This window comes from Ambystoma mexicanum, chromosome 11 (assembly GCF_040938575.1).
Source record: "Ambystoma mexicanum isolate Mex_15411 chromosome 11, UKY_AmexF1_1, whole genome shotgun sequence".
Lineage (NCBI taxonomy): Eukaryota > Metazoa > Chordata > Amphibia > Caudata > Ambystomatidae > Ambystoma > Ambystoma mexicanum.
The window spans coordinates 557,153,474-557,173,885 of record NC_090934.1 but is presented as its reverse complement, the minus strand read 5'-3'; the positions used below and the strand labels follow the sequence as shown (position 1 = coordinate 557,173,885).

General features: G+C 48.5%; 1 protein-coding gene across 3 annotated transcripts in view; it reads left to right on the top strand.

Annotated features, from left to right (window-relative positions):
* The first annotated feature begins 3,171 nt into the window (after positions 1 to 3,171).
* NAT10 (N-acetyltransferase 10) overlaps positions 3,172 to 20,412 on the top strand; it is a 722,602-nt gene continuing 705,361 nt past the window's right edge. Inside the window, exons 1-2 of one of the 3 annotated variants that reach the window (XM_069623384.1) lie at positions 3,172 to 3,208; positions 16,500 to 16,624. In XM_069623384.1, the coding sequence (XP_069479485.1) occupies positions 16,517 to 16,624 (108 nt within the window). In that variant the 5' untranslated portion in view covers positions 3,172 to 3,208; positions 16,500 to 16,516. Of the gene's footprint in view, positions 3,209 to 3,497; positions 3,588 to 4,972; positions 5,103 to 16,499; positions 16,625 to 20,412 lie in introns of those variants that run through there. The other 2 variants (XM_069623382.1, XM_069623383.1) reach the window with 2 other exon arrangements.

The following is a 20,412-nucleotide window of genomic DNA, read 5'->3' as shown; positions in this document are numbered from 1 at the left end:
AATATACCAACAGTTATTTAAAGATTTGATCTTTATTTGTAAGTCTTGTAAATATTTGTTACCTTTTTGTGAAATTCATTATTATTTCTCTTAGAAGTAGTGATATAATAAAAAAACTGTTCATATGAGTTTCAGAATTTGTTTTCCCCTTTTTTCTAAACAAGTATATCTCTCCCTGTACTTTTGTGGTTTTGTGCCAATAACAATATACACTACACAAGCGTAGTATGATAGGTGGTATCTCGTTATTAAATTGAGTGATTTATTCATGACAACTACCAGTATAGTAAATGCTGGTAGCCTTTAAATCAGTTGTTTAATACTATTCGCACTGGAACACTCCATGGTTTCATTTCCACACCTGGATGAACCACCGCACCCCCGCACACAGACCAGTGTCCCCCATCCCTCACATCAAACCCACATCAATGTGCCCCATCCCCTCCTTTTGGACCCATACCAATGCGCCCCATCCCTCCCCCCGACCCACACCACTATGTACCTATCCCTTCCTCCAGACCCACACTAATGTGCCCATCCCGCCAGACCCACACAAGTGTGTCCCTATCCATCTATTCAGACCCCACCAAGATGCCCCATCCACACTCCACATAGCAAGATGCCCCTTTCCCCTTGCAACAGATGCCCATGTGCCGATCCTGAAGCACACTCAGATAGCCCCAGCCAACCCCATCTAAAACCACACATCCTAGTATGCCCCCATCCCCCCAGATCGACACCAATGTGCCCCATCCCCTCCTTCCAGACCCACACTAATATGCGGCCATCCCTTCCCAGACCAATGTCCCCATCCCTCCCATCGAACCCACACCAATGTGCCTCACTGCCACATCAAACCCACACCAATATGCCCCCAGACCGACACCAATGTGCCCCTATCCATTGCAGATCCCACCAAGATGCCCCCATCCCGCCCTCCAGACCCACACCTAGATGAACCATCCCTACCCCAGTCCCACAATGCGCCCGCATCCCCTCCCACCAGAGGGGCACTAAGATTCCCCATCCCACCCTCCAACCCACACCTAGATGACCCATGCCACCCTCCAGACCCACTGTGCCCCATCTCTCCCTCCGGAAAAACACCCATGTGCCCCATCCCTCCCCTCAGACCCACACCAATGTGCCCCATCCCTTCCATCAAACCCACACCAATGTGCCCTCAACCCCTCCCTCCAGAGCCACACCAAGAGGCCCCATCCCATCCTCCCAACCCACACCTAGATGACCCATGCCACCCTGCAGACCCACCGTGCCCCATCTCTCCTTCCGGAAAACACCCACAGCCACATCCCTCCCCCCAGACCCACACCAATCTGCCCCATCCCTCCCACCAAACCCACACCACTGTCCCTATCACTCTGCCCAGCCCACACCACTATGTTCCCATCCCTCCCTCCAGGCCCACACCAATGTGCCCCATCCCGCCAGGCCCACACCACTGTGCCCCTATCCATCCATTCAGACCCCACCAAGATGCCCCATCCCTCCCTCTAGACCAATACCATAATGCCCCATCCTCCCTCCACATAGCAAGATGCCCCTTGCCCTTGCAACAGATGCCCATGTGTCGATCCTGAATCACACACAGATAGCCCCAGCCAACCCCCCTCTAAAACCACCCATCCTATTATGCCCCCATCACCCCAGACCCACACCAATGTCCCAGACCCACACCAATGTCCCCATTCCCTCCTTCCAGACCCACACCAATATGCGGCCATCCCTCCCCAGACCAATGTCCCCATCCCTCCCATCAAACCCACACCAAAGTGCCCCGCCCCCACAACAAACCCACACCAATGTGCCCCTATCCATTGCAGAGCACACCAAGATGCCATCATCCCTCCATCCACACAGCAAGATGGCCCCATCCCGCCCTCCAGACCCACACCTAGATGGACCATCCCTCCCCCAGTCCTACATTGTGCCCCCATCCCTCCCCCAGACACACCAATGTGCCCCCACCCCCTCCAGAGTCACACCAAGATTCCCGTCCCACCCCACACCTAGATGATCCATGCCACCCTCCAGACCCACTGTGCCCCATCTCTCCCTCCGGAAACACACTGATGTGCCCCATCCCTCCCCCAGGCCCACACCAATGTGCCCCATCTCTCCCATCAAACCCACACCAATGAGCCCCCACCACTCCCTCCAGAGCCACAGCAAGATGCCCCATCCCACCCCACACCTAGATGACCCATGTCCCTTCATCCCCACACCAATGTACCCCAAACTCACACCACTGTCCCTATCCCACCCCCCCCAGCATAGCTCTCAACCATTTGTGTTGCAATGGCAGGTGAAATCACCCGATTTTGTTTTTGGCGGGTGAGAGCCCATTGGAATGAATGGGCATGCAGGAGGCTTGGCGGGTGAGTCAGCCTTTTACAAGGCGGGTGACACCCGCCAAAAGCGTGTGAGTTGAGAGCTATGCCCCAGACCCACACCACTATGTTCCTATCCCCACCTCCAGACCCACACCAATGGGCCCCATCCCATCAGACCCACACCAGCATGCACCTAATCCAACCATTCAGACCCCACCAAGATGCCCCTTCCCTCCCTCTAGACCAATACCATAATGCCCCATCCTTCCTCCACATAGCAAGATGCCCCTTCCCTTCACAAAAGATGCCGGTGTGCCGATCTCGAATCACACGCAGATAGCCCCAGGCGACCCCCTCTAAAACCACCCATCTTAAACACACCCTCTTGAAACATTAAATGAATCTATTAGCCCCCTTTGATCAGTTATAAACACCACCATCCACTGTCTCCGTGTTCCTTTTCTTAGCCCTCCAGACCTTTCATGTTGAATAGCTGAACATGGCTTTTAAAGTAAATGTAATTTCCTGCTTCCCTGTCTAAATCTAGCGTTTGCAGGAACGTTCACGATATCCCGAAGAAAATCCCCACTCCAATCCAAAGGAAGGCAGAGTCCGGTTACAACTGCACCGTCAACCACAGCCTTCCAGCATTCAGCATAGCTCAGCTCAGCTCCGCTCACTGAAATTGCTTCGAACTGCTTCCTTGCTCCGGAAATCACCCGGATGACATCAGAGTGGGCGGGCCGTTGCTATGGTCCGTTTCTCGAATGGGAGCTAGTCGATACCGTTTCTCTGATGGGGAACTAGACGCTACCAACCCGAAATGCGATGCCTATCTTAGAACTTTATTGGAAGTAAGAATGTATATACTTAAGACTACTTCTTAAATTAACCAGCGGCTATTTTAAAGATGTGTTACTAGTCATAATACTAATATTTTTTTAATTAAAGTTCGGTTCGTTGGGGGAGCATTTAAAACATTTCCAAATATATTTGCAAATATAATATGGTTATTTACGTTTTCATCAAAATTATGACGTTGTTAACATTATTGGACCTCTTGACTTACACTGAAATAAACAATTATACGATGGCCGCCTGCGCAGCTGTAGCCTTTCCCCTAGCCTGTGCAGTCTGTTTTCTATTTCCTTTCTGCAGTCAAGACCCATGTGAGTCCAGCACAGGGAGAAGTTAGAACATAGTTTCAGCACTGAATGCATTTGTGGACTGCAGGTGAGGGTTTACCCACTTTCTTAACAGGTCTTTGAGCTGTGACCGTCTTCAGTGATATGTTTCTATCTGCTCAAACACGTGTGTAGGTATCAGGGCCGTAGTGTCAGTAAACGAAGCGGGTATCTGCAGTGGCAACAATGTGCTTCACTGACGTGTGACCAGTTTCATACTCACTGGCGCGACATTTAAGGGAGAGATGTACTTCGCTGATGGGTATATTTGTCGGCATGTTTCATAGTAGCGCGCACATTTCCAGATTTTCTTTGTAAATCTGACAATGCCGATCACTCCAGTAACTGAATGAGTGAGCGCCCCCCACCCCTGTTTCTCCCCTTGAATGTTCCAACAATGTTGCAGTTTGTTTGTTTATTTACGTTTGTTTATTTACTTGTATAGCGCACCAGACCCAGGGGCATTCGGGCGCGAAGGCAGCAAGAGGATTGTTCAACTTAAGTTACAAGTTACATATTTAAAAATAGAAGTACAGCTACGGTTACATTGCTGTGGCATGTCAAGTCAGGAGATACAGAGTATATACAGTAAATTTACAATGAGACAGGAGTGGCATATCATTAACGCAGAATAGGTATAGGGGGTATGCCTGATATCCCAGTTGTCAGTGGAGTGAAGTTAGGTATCATGTTCTTTTAACCGTTGGATCAGGTTAGTTCTGAATTGCCGGTATGGGAGAACTTCCCTTAAGGAGGGGGAAGGGAGTTCCAGTATTGTGCTGCTTTGGTGCACCCTTATGGGTTCGGTGCATGTCCCAGAGGGGATGAGTGCCAATATACCTCACTGAGGCGATGCAGAACGCCTCCCTGCTTAGTGTGAGCGTTGTGTGCTCCCAGTTCAGTTGAGAGTTGGAATATGTATGTTTGGCTGGGCTGTTATTCAGGGTGATGTGGGTTGGACCCTGAAGGTACCTGATGAAAAGGAAGAGTGGGGGTGATTGCAGACTGTTCATTTCTTTTCTTTTCTGTAATTGTTCATAACTTGTTTTAAATCTAGAGCAACTAAGGATGAATTGTGTTCAGTGAAAAACACATTGCAAGACTAAATGCCTTTCGAAGTTCTTGTGATGGCCTTTTTTGCATTTGTGGGACATAACATAACGTTGTAAGGTGTATATTTACTTGATGCACACCTTTTTGTCTTAAGCCTACTCTGAACGTGTGTAATGTCAGATTTGTTTAATTCGTTTGGTAAAATGCATGTTTACTTAAACCGGTTTGTCCTGTTGGCCCATTTGATTTGCTACCACCCGCCCCACCTGTTCTATTTATTCCCCCTGGTTTGGCCCATACTATATATATATATATATATATATATATATGTGTATATATATATATATATATATATATATATATATGTATAGATGCCACTGTACTAGAATGCGGATGGAGGCCAACAATTCCAGACGGATGCAATCAGCACATTATTAGATGTGTTAGCTATTAGAGAAATTCCCATCTGTCATCGGGGTGCCAGGGGGTGCAGAAAAAGCAAGATGAAAAGGTATCCAGAACCTCTCTAACAGAGACCTCTTGGCAGTAGATCCACCGAATACAGTGAACTCCTAGAAAGCAGCTGCAGAGCTACCGGAGGCCAGATCAGTATCTCCATGACACATGCATTTTTGGTAGCCTGTGGCTGAGTCACTGTTACCTAGTACATGAGCAGTGTCTTAGTCAAGACACTTGAGATCGTGGGTTATCTGCCAATATGCTCATTTTCATTATCTGGAGCAGTCTAGCCAAACGAACACAAGCCCTCAAATTGGAACTTACTCCCCTTTAGAAAGTTATGCCTGGTTATTGTTTTATTCAAGATTTGCTGCATCTAACACGGCAGAATGCGTGCGAGTGATTTCTGTTTTTGTGTGCCTGTATCATTGTTGGCTGCTTCCTAATTGAGTTACATAGGCAGTCTGGCAAAGGTGACTTCTGAGCATCTTCTGGATAAACATGTGGTTGACCACTTATTACTAAAACGGGAGTGGGCACTCTACCTTTGCAATTGTGTGCTCACCAAAAGTATGTTCATGGCCCTTGAGATGACTCGCTGGTGGGATTTTATCTTTTCGAGGAGACTGTTCTAGTATTTTGACAGCAGTGGTAGATTCCACTCATCTTGCAGGGCAAGATTCATTCCAGGTACAAATGCATTTTGATTGGTGTATGGTTGTGGCTGTTCTGGACAAGGTAATTTTGAATGGAGGTAAGAAAACGCCAATCTGGTTTGATGAAGGGGGAATCATAAATTTGTGTTGGTCTGTCGGGGTTTATCTTGTGTTATGGTCAATTTGGACGAATGGGGCAAAGTGGGGCCTGGCACTGGCTATGGTTATCTGCTGGCAGACCGATTTGTCAGTATGGCGAGCAGGAGTTCACCAAGTATTTTTTGAGAAAAATACACCAATAATGGTTTGATGTACAGGCGGGGATCACCACTTATGCTTGGATGGGGAGACAAATCACCAAGTATCTTTATTTGTGTGATGTGAGGCAGGACACCAGTTATGATCCCATGGTGTGGGATGGCACTAGGTATATCTAGATGGTTGGTGGGAGAAAACCATGAACGTTTGGCTGGTAAGAGGCTTGACACCAGCTATACTTGGATGTTTGGGGCAGGACACTGGCATACTTGGATATTCAGTGACAAGACTCCAGGTAGACACCATTGAGGAGCTGGCTGGTCACGTGACCATGTCCTGCCACTCAGTTGCTACCTGCCACCATCAGTTTTCCCTCCTTCCAGGAGGCTACTTAAGGGCCCCAGGCCAGCACCAGGCAGACGGCATTGAGGAGGACTGCACGGAAGGGCAGGAGGCAGCGTTTAAATCATCCACACGAGCGATTGGCCATGCACCATCATCTCCTCTCGCAGAACAAGCTTGTTTGAATCGCTAATCTCTGTTTCCTTTGTCTCCCAAGGAATCTATCACCTTCAAACTCGTCTACAGACCACCTCACAGGAGTGACTTTTATTGTCAACCTATCCAATGTCCCCTCGTCTGCCAAATTAGCACACATTAATAATGTCTTTCTAAGATATTTTAATGTCACAGAATCTCATGCGGACAACCGCACTCTAGGCACACTTTTTACATTGACCATATCCGTTCACGGTAAGCAAACTGTGCTTTCCCCCACGCAGGCAACGCCCTAGACTAAGGGCCTCGTTACAAGCATGGCAGTCTGGAAACAACGTGCCGGTAACGCTGATTACCGGCACAGTTTCTGGACCTCCGAAGTACTAGTCGTGATGCCGGTAACAGTGTTTCCGCAAACATAGGCCACTGTGCGACTTTGCCGTCGGCAACAGAAATGGAGGCAACCCCAGAGGGTGTGACGGAAACACCTGAGTGATGGTAGTAAGGCAGCATTATGACTGCTGTCTACACAGAAACGCCAGCAACAAAATGCCAGTGCTACTGTGAAAACTGTGCTGGAAACACGAGCAGCACGGGCAGGCGTTAAGCAGGCTCAGGTGTGCATTAACAGCCAGAAAACACATATAGCTAACCTGTAACTAACCTTTGTATGTTAACACACTGTTAGTTATATATGGTACTGCATATGAATACGGTTTATCTTTCCCTCCAACCATTCTTTCTAAGCCCTCATTGAGTAGCTAGCCCTAATTTGCTATGATGCACCACTTAGCTGATGTTAAAAGCACCTCCAAGGCGTTACTTGGTATGATAGGTGTTTGAAGTCATACGTGGTTGTGATTGCTTTTAATAACTTAGTTTAGCTATTTGTCACATTGTTAAAAACAAATAAGACTAAAAACAAGGCTTCATAGTATTGGTGTGCACTGTGTGCTGTGTACTAGGGTTCTTCTAGTGTGGGCTGATTAAATATTAGGGTGCCACTAAGACCCTTATCCTTAGGCCGACCGTTTTCAGTGGTTTATTTTGTTTAGTATCACTTTCATCAGGGCCACAGTCCCTCACTGGGCACAGTGAACGGGTTGAGACCACAATTGGTCCCTGCGCCCTTAATGCGCTGTGCCTCACTCTATCTCAAACCCCTTGACTCATAATTGCCTCTTCGAATCCGGACTGTTAAGTACTCCTGGTTACCTCGGATATCGGTAAGTATCACTCCGGCAGTGGTGTTTAAAACTCTGCTGCGGCTCCTTCGATGTCAATGGGCTGACTGAGTCCTTGCATTATCTTGCAGTAACAGCCCACAGGTGCCCCTAATCGGCCCAGCTGCACACAATGAACACTGTGACTGCTGAAAAGTAAAACGCTCTCTCTTTCTCTCTCCCTCCCCTCCAGAACCCCCCCCCCATGCTGCCACTTGTAGCTACAGCCATGGACTTGGAGGTCCATGCAGGAGTGAATGTACATGCGCAGGATGCTGAAGGCCGGCGGCAGGCTACTGCAGAGAAGGCAGAATAGTTGGTGGCAAATGGTCATGACAAGGAACAATGGCCAGCAAGCCGTGCCACGTAGGCTACCAACAATAACCCACATAACGGCCACACCCTCGACCCTGACTGACAGCCAAATACATACTCTACCGCCTGGACAGGGAGACCATTCTCACATTAGTCAACCTCATCCATGATGACCTCCATAGCGCCATCGGAATCCACACTGCCATACCCCCACTGTTGATGGTGGTTTTGGTGCTGCATTTCTTGGCAACTAGCATATTCCAGCACACAGTGGGCGAGTTACATGGCATATCGCAGCCTGCGTTGGTTTTTGTCCTCAATGCCCTCATTCATGTGTCACAGCACTCTGCCCTGCCAACGACTCCAGCACAGGTCCATGCAGGGGTGTTGCTAGGTCTGGAACAGACCTGGGGCAACTCTGATGTTGGAACTGTTGAGACTGGGGGCTAGCTAGCCCTTTGGTTGTAGCTCCTGGGATTCTGTCCGGGGCTACAACCAAAAGACCAGGGACTATAGCCCCCTTCGCCCCCCCCCACCCTCTAGCAACGCCTCTGGGTCCATGCCACCAAGATCAGGTACCATGTGCTTGATGGCATGCCCAGTGTGCTTCGGGCTTTTGACTGCACACATGTAGACCTAGTGGTAAGGCATGCCACAGAGGAGGTGTACCGCAACCAGAAGATGTTCCACTCCCTGAATGTGCAAGTAGTATGTGACGCGGATATGACCATCACACATTGTTGTGCCAGGTTTCCAGGATGTACACATGACTCCATGGTCCTGTGCAACAGCACGTTGCCCAGCTACATGTTACTTTACGCTGGATGGCAGACCTGGCTACTGGTTGAGTGAAAACAGCAACATCAGCCGCAGTGCATTCAAAGTGAATGGGGGGGGTGTTCATTATCAGTAGTGCATGTCTCACAGGCACCATGCAAATGCAGTGACCCAACTGCATGCAGGAGGGTCTGCCCATTACAGACACATACCACATGGGTGCATTGAGGGACACAACAGCACAAACTGGGCATGGATGTACAGGCACATGTAATGCACTACAGGTACCGCAATGCAACACTCCCAAAGAATGAAGCACAGCAAAACCGCACCATGCCCCACTCACAAGCACAAACCCCAACTCGGTGTACTAATCCCACACACGTCCTTAGCAGCAGAATCTGTCACTGGGACATGCAAGGTGTCGCACATCCAGTAAGTGCACAGACACAGACGCAGGTGTCCCACATCCACAAGCACCATTGATGCACCGCATTGACCACGCACTGATGTGTCCCTTTCCATGCAGGAGACTCTGGATACCCATTATTCCCATGGCTGTTGACCCCAGCAATCCACGACGATTGAGCAGACCTTCGGCCTGTTGAAGGCACGCTTCAGTTGCATGCACCGCTAAGGAGAGGCATTAATGTACAGCCCTGTCAAAGTAGGCAAAATCGTCTTGGCCTGTGCCATGTTGTACAACATGTGCATCTGGTGCAACATCCCCCAGCCCCCGGTATGGACATGCTCCCGGCAGACAATGTAGATATGAAGGAACATGTGTGACAACACCATGACTGGGATGATGCGGATGGGCAGGGAACTGATTAGAAGTTATTTTTGAGCACACAGTACCTGCACAAGGACCTGTGCACCAATAAATACACATGAGCACAAATTAAATGTCCAGTCGTGATTTTGAATGCAACACCATTTGTATTGAACATGAAATAGAAAACTCAGTGTGGCCCAACAACCCCCACCCCAAACCACTACCCTCCCCATGCAAACTCACACTACCCCCCCCTTAACACCCAACTACCGCTGCAATGCCCAGCACCTCGCAAACGCCCCCCCACCACAGACACTCCCCTATTGTACAACCCTCTAGGCTGTCAGTGTCACTCTTCCTGTCGCAGCAATGATCACGTCCTTGGCTTCTTCGTGACTGCCTTGGCCCTCTGAGGTTGTCCCAACAGGCGCCAGCATCTACGCCTTGGGCTTCTCTGCTTTGAGCTAGCGGGCGTGGTGCTGGTTGAGGGTGTGTGGGTGTTGTTAATTGCACGCTGGTCCAGGTCCGCCTACAGGGATACAGTCAGTGACTTGGCCATGGCCGAAATGGGCTCATTCCCTTCGCGTACCCTCGGAGCAAGTAGCAGAGGTTGCCCATCCCAGGGCAAGTGCACTGCGCAGCCCGTTGGCCTGCATACTCTCCCTTATCAACTGTGCCTCTGCACAGAGCAAAGAGGCCTCCTCCCGCATCAAACTGGCTCACTCTAGGTGCTGCCGCACGAGAACTGCCAGGTGCTCATGACGTTCTCCCTGCACCCAAGTTTTTGTCCATGTCCCTGACGCTGGGCAAAGCCGGGCGTGGTGAGCTGTGCATGTCTGAGGGGCTAAAGCATGGCCGTTGGTATGGGGTGTTCCCTGAGGTGCCCTCCATTGTGTTCCCCAGCATCCTGTGCAGCATCCTCATCATTGGGCATGTATACTGGAGGCTGGTTTGTCGGGGGGAATGGCTGTCTTCTTGCAGCCACCCTTGTCCCCGATGGAGCGGTGTCAATTGCTGCAGAAGACTGTTCCACCACTGTTGCAGCAGGAGCGGTGTCAATGGCTGCAGGCTGTTCCACCACTGTTGCAGCAGGAGTGGTGTCATTGTCTGCTGTCGGTGCCTACCTAATAGCAGCAGGAGGTGCCTGCATGTATGTTGCTGCTGTGTCCCTGGTGCCGGTGCTGCGTGGTGTTGCCCACCTACCACGTCTGTCCCCCCCTTGGTAGGCTTGGCCCAGCGACATCGCTGCCGGATGATGTGCTGAGGGTGGAAGAAAGGCATGACGTTGGTCACCTCTGTGGCTTACCATTGCCTTGCTACATGCATATTGTACTTCGTTTGGCATGGTGTTGATGGGTCATGCTGTGGGACGTTTCATGCTGCATTCATGCACGTTTCACAGGGCGCCAACTGCAAATAGGTGGATGTTGGTTCATGCAACACAGCTGTGGTTGGCCTTCTGTCGTAGTGATGTTGCATTTGCAGGGGACAGTGCCATGCAGGTGTGGCTGGAGCAGGGGAACTGAGATGTGAAGGCGGGTGGGGGTTGTCCAGTGGCCAGGGTGATTGTTATCTACTGTGCCCTGGAAGTGCATTCTGGTGTGCAGAAGTGTGTCAATGTCAACAGGGTGTGGGTGGCCTATTGCTATTGTTGGTGTGGGGGCAGTGGTGACATTGGCCATATGGGTGTGGTAGGCTGCCTCTGGGGTGGTTGTGCTGTGGGCCTGCCCTGTTGTCATGCCATGTGCACAGGTGTGGGATGTTTCACTTTTTATGGTTGGGTGTGTGGGGAGGGGGCACTTGGGACCTGTCCGGGGTGTGGGTGTGTTGCAGTGCGCATGTGCCAGTGAGGTGGCTTCTCGCATGGGTGGGATTGGGCCAGAAATCGGACACAGGGCATGTGACTTGATTGGCACAGGATTTTACATGTTTGGTAGGGGATGGAGAGCTGGTGCAGGATGGGTGTTGGTAGTTGGGGATTATGACATTTGCAAATCACTGTTGGTGTGGTACAGTGGTGATGGTAGGGTAGGGTAGGTCAGGAGAGGAGGTATGTGTTGGGCTGACCAGACAAATGAGTTGTTCCCTGTGTCACAAGACAGATGTAGAGTGCTTTTGTGGACTGGGTAGGCCAACATTGCACTTGGCCATGTCAGCTGGGCATCCCGACTCAGCCAGGCGGGGTTCATCAGGACGGCTTTGGTGCATGGCTGTGTTTGTGTGATGGCTGCACATTGCTCCTGGTCCTGGCACGCCCGTGGGGTGGGGTGGGGCGGGGTGTGGTGGGGAGGTGACTTGTGTATGGGGTTGTGTACATGGCGTCAGTGACTGTGCAGGTACTGGTGTCCAGTGGACATATGTGTGTGGATAATTGTGAACTGGGTTCATGTGTCCCTGGGCAACAGCCATATGACATTATTCAATGGACACCATTACGAGAGCAGCAGTGATCCGCCGGTGCAGCCAGCGGGTTGCCACTGTCCTCATGACACTGGTTCCGGCACATGACATCCCGGGCCACGGGGATTGGTGCTGTCCCGGTGGCACTGTGGTTTCAGGCAGTGCAACTGTGGTACTTATTAGGCAACCACAAGCCGGTTGCAATGGGGGATTGCTGCCTAACTGTCAACTGTGTTTGTCAGGCAATTTCTACTTGCCACCCTCACCAGGTGTCCCTGCTCCGCCCTATGCAGCTCTGATACCTTCAATCCCCTCCACGTGCAGCATGCTGCTGCACTTCTCCTTCCATGGCATGAGTCGTTTCAAAGAGGAGGTTTCCCCACCAGTGGCCATGCATTGCCTGTGGTGGGCTTAAAGTAGGTTCCTCACCCTCAAACGGAGTTTATCCCACTGTTTTTAGCAGTCACAGACTGTGTGTGGTGTTCCAATTGCAGAGACCTTTTCAGAGACTTCCTCCCAGATGGTATTTTTTGTGTATTTGGGTGCTGCAGTGGTGGTCTGTTGCAACAAGATCCCCTGCATGTTGGACAATGGTGTTTGTGAGGATGGTCAGCTCTGCCACTGTGAAGCGCGGCTTGCGCTGCAGGCTCAGGGAGGCAGGATGCCATCGCTGGTGGTGGTTTGGCACTGTCAGAAGGTGTGGATGGCTACTGGAACTGGTTGCTGGCGAGGTTCCTGTTATGCTGATGATGTTGTTTCCATTGCCACTGGTTCCGTAACGGCTATTTCCACTGCTGCAGCAACCGGCATGGCAATGCTGGAAACAGTGGCACCGGTGCTGTGGCTTATGGTGCGTGTGATTTATGGGTCTTTTCACAGTGTTTCTGTGGTTCTGGTGGCAATGTTACTGGCATGCCGGTATACGCGTGGCCGACAGGGTGTGCTCTGCCGGTGGGTGGATCCGTCGCAACAGGTGACTGATTCGGTGTCACTATAACACTGAATCACCAGGATTTTACAGGCGTACACGTAACGAGGCCCTTAGTCTTTACATCATCCTCCCTCATCAACTGCACAGAACCTATCCCACTTGACTGGTCTGACCACACCACCATTCTACTGTCAATCTCCCACTTGACTATGGCCCACAGGCTAAACACCTCCTCACCCAGCGCCGCTCATTCAAAGACTTCCCAATCAATGCGTTAGAAGCGAACTTCCCAGAATTCCCCACCACAGGGCATGCTTTGGTCCTCCTAGAATTATTCAATAACTGTATAAAACTGGTGGCTGTTCATGCCACCTTTTAAAAATTAGCCGAGGCAAATGCTAAATGGGTGCCTTAGAGAAACATTTATTTATTTAGCATTTATTTCAGTGTGCAAAGCCCTCAGGCATCTAGGCGCTAGATACTGGAATGTGCAAGATACATAAAAAGTGCATGAAAAGAGAATATGGTTACATGCATATACATGTGTGTGCAGAGTCTGGCAAAGCCTCACCTCATGTTACAGGGGGCTACATCAGGCAGCAAGAGAGTCACATAGGTGTGGTAGGGCTGCATCTCAAGCTAAGGTGGAGTTAATGCAAGAGGGTGGACAGGGTCTCAAACCCTAATGCCTTAACACCCTTGGTACCGTAATAGCTAGAAGTGGGATAATTAAGCAGCTATCGAGTGACTTGATGCAAGACTGGGGGAAATGTCGAGCTTGAGCTGCATCAGCCAATGGGTAATGGGCGCAAGAGCGTTGGTGGTGGCGAGGATGGGGCGGGCGTCTAGACAAGAGGAAGGCAAACGTGATTCTTGGTCACTGTTTACCAGAGCACTTGTTCCGACGTTGTTGGAAGTCAGGAATAGTGTTGTAGCAAGGAACTCTGACGGTCTTAGACAGGAGCTTTAGTGAGGGCCTTTGGGAGATGGGCCGGCATCGCCTGCCAGCTATGGGCATCTGGTTTCCAAGTAGCCCAGCCAATCCAGGGCCAGGGAGGTGGTCTTCGGGCCTCCATAGTCCAGGCTGCAACATCTGAGGCAACAGGGCGGCTATGATGGAAAGGCCACGCTGAGTTGCTAATGAAGGAGCTCATGGGCTCTGGAGTGTGGCAAACAGCCTCTTCTGAGGTGGAGGGGGACAGAGAATGAAACTGCCATGAAGATGATCTCACAAACCTCAAATCTCTATGCAGCAATCGTAGGATTCTGCTCACCAAGGACAAAGCTGCTTACTATTCCACCACTATTGCGGCAGCCTATAACGGGAGCAAAGCCCTCTTCGAAGTAGTAAAGCCATGTACCAAACCCTCAGCCAACCCTCAACGCGCCAGCAACTCGGGGAAAGTTTTACAGAATCAACAACTTTTTTTAATTGAAAAAAAGACAAAATCGGACAGATCATCGAATCGACCTCCCCTGGCATTGCTCTCCCCCGCTCCTGGTTAACCCCAGCATGCACACTGCCCTGCTAAACCTAATTATCTCCTTTCTCCCTTGGACCTCCAAAAAAAAAACAAAAAAAAATAAATAAACATGCCTCCCCCATCTCCTACTTCGACAACATCATACCGGCATTAATCATTAAACAATTGGTGAGCCTGACACTCAACCGCGCTCTCAGCAACCATCATTAATGCCTTCCTCACTGACAGTTCATTGCCAGACAACATCAAGGCATGTCTCATATGACCTTTGAGAAAACTGACCCTGGACCCAGAAGACTTGGCCAACTACTGGCCCATTAAGAACCTTCTGTTTATTGGCAAAACCTTTGAAAAAGACTCTACACAATTGCTCACCAGAATTGAACAATTAAAACTCCTAAATGGCTATCGGTCGAGGTTCCACCACAAAATTGGCTCAACCAATGCAATTATTAGCAGCCTTATCAGAACCGTGCATGCATTTGTACATTTTGTAATTCCTCTGCACATGAGGTGCGCAGTGGACCGTGTTCCGCCCTTTACTCTGACCAGGAGCTGGAAAATCAAGATTCATGTTCAGGGTCCAGGTAGAATATTGACTTAATTCAGTATCCCACATCTCAGAAGGAGATATAAGCTGGTCATCCATCAATAAACCTAAAAATCCTTTTGATAAACTGCATTTGCAACACATTGTTTACACAAAATACTATATATGGAAGTGTGTAAAAACAGCTTAATCTTAGAGCTTAGGTTGTTTAGATTTTAAGGGGTGCAAGAATCCACATTTTATGAAAAATAGTTGCACACAAAGATCTCCACATTTTTCATGCCAGTTATATTTATTTGATAAAAGACTCATCCACTGACCTCTGTATGCTTTGGGAACTCCTCAGTCTTGTGCGATATACATATGTATCTTGGGGATTTATCTCTTAAACAGTTGAGCAATTTAAATAGCTTGCTAACATCACTAGTGTTAAGATTAATGGATTCCTGCTGAGCTTCGAGTTGTTTTTTTAGTGCTTTGATTCTCTCTCCTTTGTGGGGCTTGTGTTAAAAATTGATGTTAGGATTCATTCATTTTTCATTTGTGTTAACTTTAATTTGTATTGCTTTCTTTTCCAAACCTGCATTTGCCATCCTAGTCCTTCCTGCTTCTGATAATGCTAACAGAAGCTCACTGTCTCCCGAGCCCTGGTTCTCTCGAAGCTGGACTACTGTAACAGCCTCTATCTTAATCTGCCTGCCTCCACTCTCCGCCCCCTGCAACTCATCCAGAACAGAACTGCGAGACTTGTCCTTGGCCTCAAGCCCAGGGACCGTATCTCTCCAGGACTGCAATCTCTACACTGGCTCCCAGTGGCTGCGAGGATTAAGTTCAAAACCCTCTGCATTGCCCACAAGGCCTTCTGGGGCCTGGGGGCTAAATACCTTCAACTCTCTCTTCTTAAATATCTTCCTTCCCAAGCCCTTTGCTCATCCATCTCCAACTCCCTCAGGGTCAGCCGCTTCTCGAAGCAACGAGTTGGGGGTCGATCTCTCGCCGTGGCAGGGGCCTCCCTCTGGAACAGCCTTCCTGCCTCCCTGAAACTTGAGGAGAACCATCTCCGGTTCCGGAAGCACCTCAAAACCTTCCTCTTTGCTTCTGCTTTCTCTCTCCCTCTCCCCTGCTAAATTCTCGACTGAATCTGCACCGAATCTGCAACTGGGCCACTCTCACCGACCTCGGTCCTGGGCCCAGCCACTCTCCTCTTGCACTGCCTCCCTGGCAACCCCTGCACTGAGGGACTGTCTCTGTATCCCTACAGCCCCCCCTTTCCCAGCACTTGTCTGCACTTACCTTGCACTTGCCACCAGCTGGCCCTATTGATTTACTTACTCTACTTGTATTGCACTTCCCCCCTCCTCTTCCCCTTGCACTTTTCCCTTCCCCCTACCCCTGCACTTGCGCGGTCTGAATGACACCTGGCCTAGTAGGATCGTTGTCTGTCTTCCCCTTGTTCCCCCCTCCCTGCCTCGTCGCGCCTTGAAACACTTGTGTATAGGCGCGTTACAAATGCCATATCATATCATATATCATGTTAAATTAAATAATCCCTGAACTTGAGTTTCCTTTTTCCCTGTTTTAGAACTTTTCTGTTGAACAATGCAGCGTAAAAAGATCGACAACCGGATCAGAGTTCTGATTGACAATGGAGTGGCCGAGAGACAGAGGACCTTGTTTGTGATCGTAGGGGACCATGGAAAAGATCAGGTACAAACAGTAAATTGTATTTTTTTAAAGATGTAGACAGTCTGTTTTACAGCAGAATTCAATTTATGGGGTTTCTGCTATCACTGGGACCCCTAACCTTTTTGCTTTTCACCCTTTGTTTTTTAGGATATTTTATCCTATTATTTTATTGGTCCAAAGAACTCATACTAAAGTCCCCCTGCCGCTAAATCCCTTTTCTATATTGTGCTATTGTAGCCGATATGGCTCCTAAGACACCAGTGCTTTTTTAAAAAAAATTAAATCATACTTTTATTAGTTGTTTCATTTTTTTCCAACACTTAAACATAAAAAATAATGCGTCTACAAATAAAATTGCTCCTTGCCCACCCCAAAACCCTTCTTACCGAACCTGCCACCCACCCAATTGTTTAATTGAATAAGTCCAAAATCTGTAGTCTTTGCGGGCATCAGTTCTCACGAAAGTCTTTGTGTAAAAAGTCCAATACAAATTCCCATCATTCCTTTTGTTCCCCCTGCAGTACCCATTCTAATGCGACATAGTGCCAAAGCTTCATTAGCCACTTTTGTTCAGTTGGGGCTTCAATTTATTTCCATTTTTGCGTAATTAGTGACCCTGCAGCCACCGAAGGAATCATGTATGCTTTCCTTTGTTTCCTTTCAGTTAAAACTTCCAGTACATCTCCCAGACGCAGCATGGACTCCTCTCTCTCTTTGTATCTGCAGACCAAATATCTCATGCATTGCTTTGTTAACCTTTCCCTAAAACGGCTTAATTTGAAATGAAAAAAAAAAAATTACCTGGGTCCCCGGCGGGGGACAATCGCAGCCTCCTGCCGTGTGGAGGTGCTGAGCGGGGATGGCCCCGCTCCGAGTCTCCACACGGCTGGAGGCTGCCATCGTCCCCTGCCGGGGACAAAGGAGCAAAAAGGTAAGTGGGGTGGGGAGGGCAGGGAGGAGGCAGGAAAGGGGAAGGAAAAAAGAAAAGCTTTACCTCTGAGTCTATGCCGGGGAGCAAAGGCAGCCTCTCTGGCCCCGCTTCAAGCCTCCTCATTGGCTGAAGGGCTGCCATGCCTCCCGCCGGGGACAATGGCAATGGAATCCCGACCGGGTAATACCTCGGCGAGGACCAATCAGAATGGTCCTTTCATTCTGATGGCGCCCTCGCCGGGTACTAATTGTACATATCTTAATCTTTCATTCTCATTTAACAAAAATACCTGCTTGCATTGTTGGAAAGTTTTGGTTTCTTGACCTTCACACATCCCGCTTCCTTCCATTGCTTGAATGCATTCTGTTCTAGGCCCGGGGTAAATTGGGATTTGCGAAAAAGAGGTGTGAAAGGAGAGGGAAACCTAGTGATCCCTGCTAGTCGCACCATCGTATCCCATGTCTGCGCTATCAATGCTATTATTTTACTTTTATACATGTTAACAGGCCGATCCTGTTTTGGACACCATAGTATTTCATGAAGAGGTTTGCCAACTACTGCTCTGTCCATTCGTACCAACATTTTCACCTAAACCATTCCCTTACTATCTGGCCACCAAGCTGCAGATCCTAAATAAGAAAGTAGGGTACCCCATCTTCCTTTTTGTACTGGAGCCATTAATATCTTCCATACTACCTTAGCTTTCTTACCTTGCCAAATATAATCCCTCACTATCTTATTGAGTTTTTTGAAGTATTGCCGCGGGTCCCTTATCGGTAATGCTTGAAAAAAGTATAATACCTTTGGGAGAACCATCATTTTGATAACGTTTATTCGTCCCGTCCATGATATTGCCACGCAGTTTTGTTCTTTAAGCCACCGTTTGAAGGACCCACACGAGAAGGCGATAGTTTGCTCTATACATTGACTCTAATGAATCTGCTAATTGTATGCCTTGGTATCGCATACCCTGTTACATAATTGTGAGATGCTTATCATGTCCCTCTCTGTCCCATAAGATTTTCCCTCCTTGAAACTTCATCCTCACTGATTTTTGTATTTTAATTCATAGAGCCGCCACCTCGCCAAATTGTGTCAGTCTGTTAAAGCTGCTAAGGAAGATGGTGTATCCACCAGTGTCAGCAAAAGGTCATTCCTTTTAATATTCTCCTCTTCCCTGATTCTAGACAATAGTGACTCAAGGTGCAAAGCATATAGTATTGGAGATAGTGGGCACCCTTGTTTGGTCTCTCTTGCAACTCGAATCTCGTCACAGAGATCTCCATTAATAGCTAGTCGCAAGATTGGGGTTTGATCATTTGCTTTTACCATTTGCAAGAACCCTGGACTGAATCCCATGCATTCCAAAGTTGAGAATAAAAAGGACGGTTCAACTCTGTTGAACGCCTTCTCAGCGTCAAGCGTTATTACCCCTGCTGTTAATTCCGCCTTATTTATTATTTCTATCAAATGGGCCACCTGCCTAGTGTTGTTGAATTTTTGTCTACTCAAAACAAACCCAGATTGATCAGGATGAATCAGCTTAGGTATTGTTTTCCTAATCTGGTTGCTAATATTTTGATAAAGAGCTTAGCATCAATATTGATAAGGGCTATGGGTCGGTAAGATCCACATTGGGTCTTCTCCTTCCCCGGCTTTGGGAAGAGCACCACCTTTGCTTCTTCCATCGAGGGCATAATAATACCCTCTCCCCTAAATGTATTGAACAATGCAGTGAACACCGGGATTAGATCTTCAATATAAGTTTTTTGTAAAATATTGCAGAAAAACCGCCTGGTCCTAGTGCCTTCAACCCTCAGTTTGCCTGTATTGTTACCTGAATCATTGGAGGATTTGCCGCAAACCTGGGATGTAAATTTCTAGGACCATGTGCACTTTGCCTCTTTTTCCTATTCCACCTTTTGGCTTTTGTGCATTCTTCTGGGCTGTTCCTTGCGCTCCTCCTGTTCCTTATCGCTGACTGGATCATATGCCCCGTCCTTGGACTCTTTCTGGGCCATTTTACTGCTGTCTACCAGTTTCCTACTGGTACTAGCAGCTCAAAGTAGGAAGCGTCCCAAGTCCCGAAGGATGGTGAAATCCCACTACCTTTCCTCTGCTCTTGATCTGGGCTGCTTTGAGGCACTCCACTGGTGCCTCTTTTGTGGGACAGTTATTGGTGGTTCATGTTTGTTTATATTTTCGAATTTATATAGCGTGCCAGGTACCCGACGGCTTAAGGGCGCTAAACATAAATACATCATGCTGAACAAAAGACATCGGATGAGGTTCAAATGGCGGATCATAGTGAAGTCTCCATGGAAAGACCATACTTTTTGAGGCAAGGAAAGAAATTAAGAAAAGAGAACAGTTTTCAACTTTTTCTTGAGGACCTCTGTAGATTCAATAATTCTCAGTGGAGGCATTAGAGTGTTCCATGCCTGGGGAGCTGCGGATGCAAAGGCAGCGTCCCAGGACTTCTTGGTCTTAAAGCGGGGGATAGTAAGGAGATTCGACTCATCTGATCTAAGAGCTCTAGTGCTCTGCTTTAGGATGATGACTTCTTTCAGATACGCAGGGATTACTCCCTGCACACATTTATGTGTAATAAGAAGCAGCCTAAAGGAGACACTGGCCTGAATGGGAAGCCAGTGCAGACTTCTACGTGCTTCTGACACGTGGTCTCTTTTTGTAAGACGTTTAACAACTCTTACGGCTCCATTTTGTATAACCTAGAGACTTTGAAATTCTGATAGAGGCAGGCCTACCAGAAGGCTACAACAATAATCTATTTTAGAGCCTATAATTGCCCTTGCTAGGGTCTCTGAGTTTTTTCCGATCTAAACGGCCTGAGACAGTGAAACAATTTAATGAAATA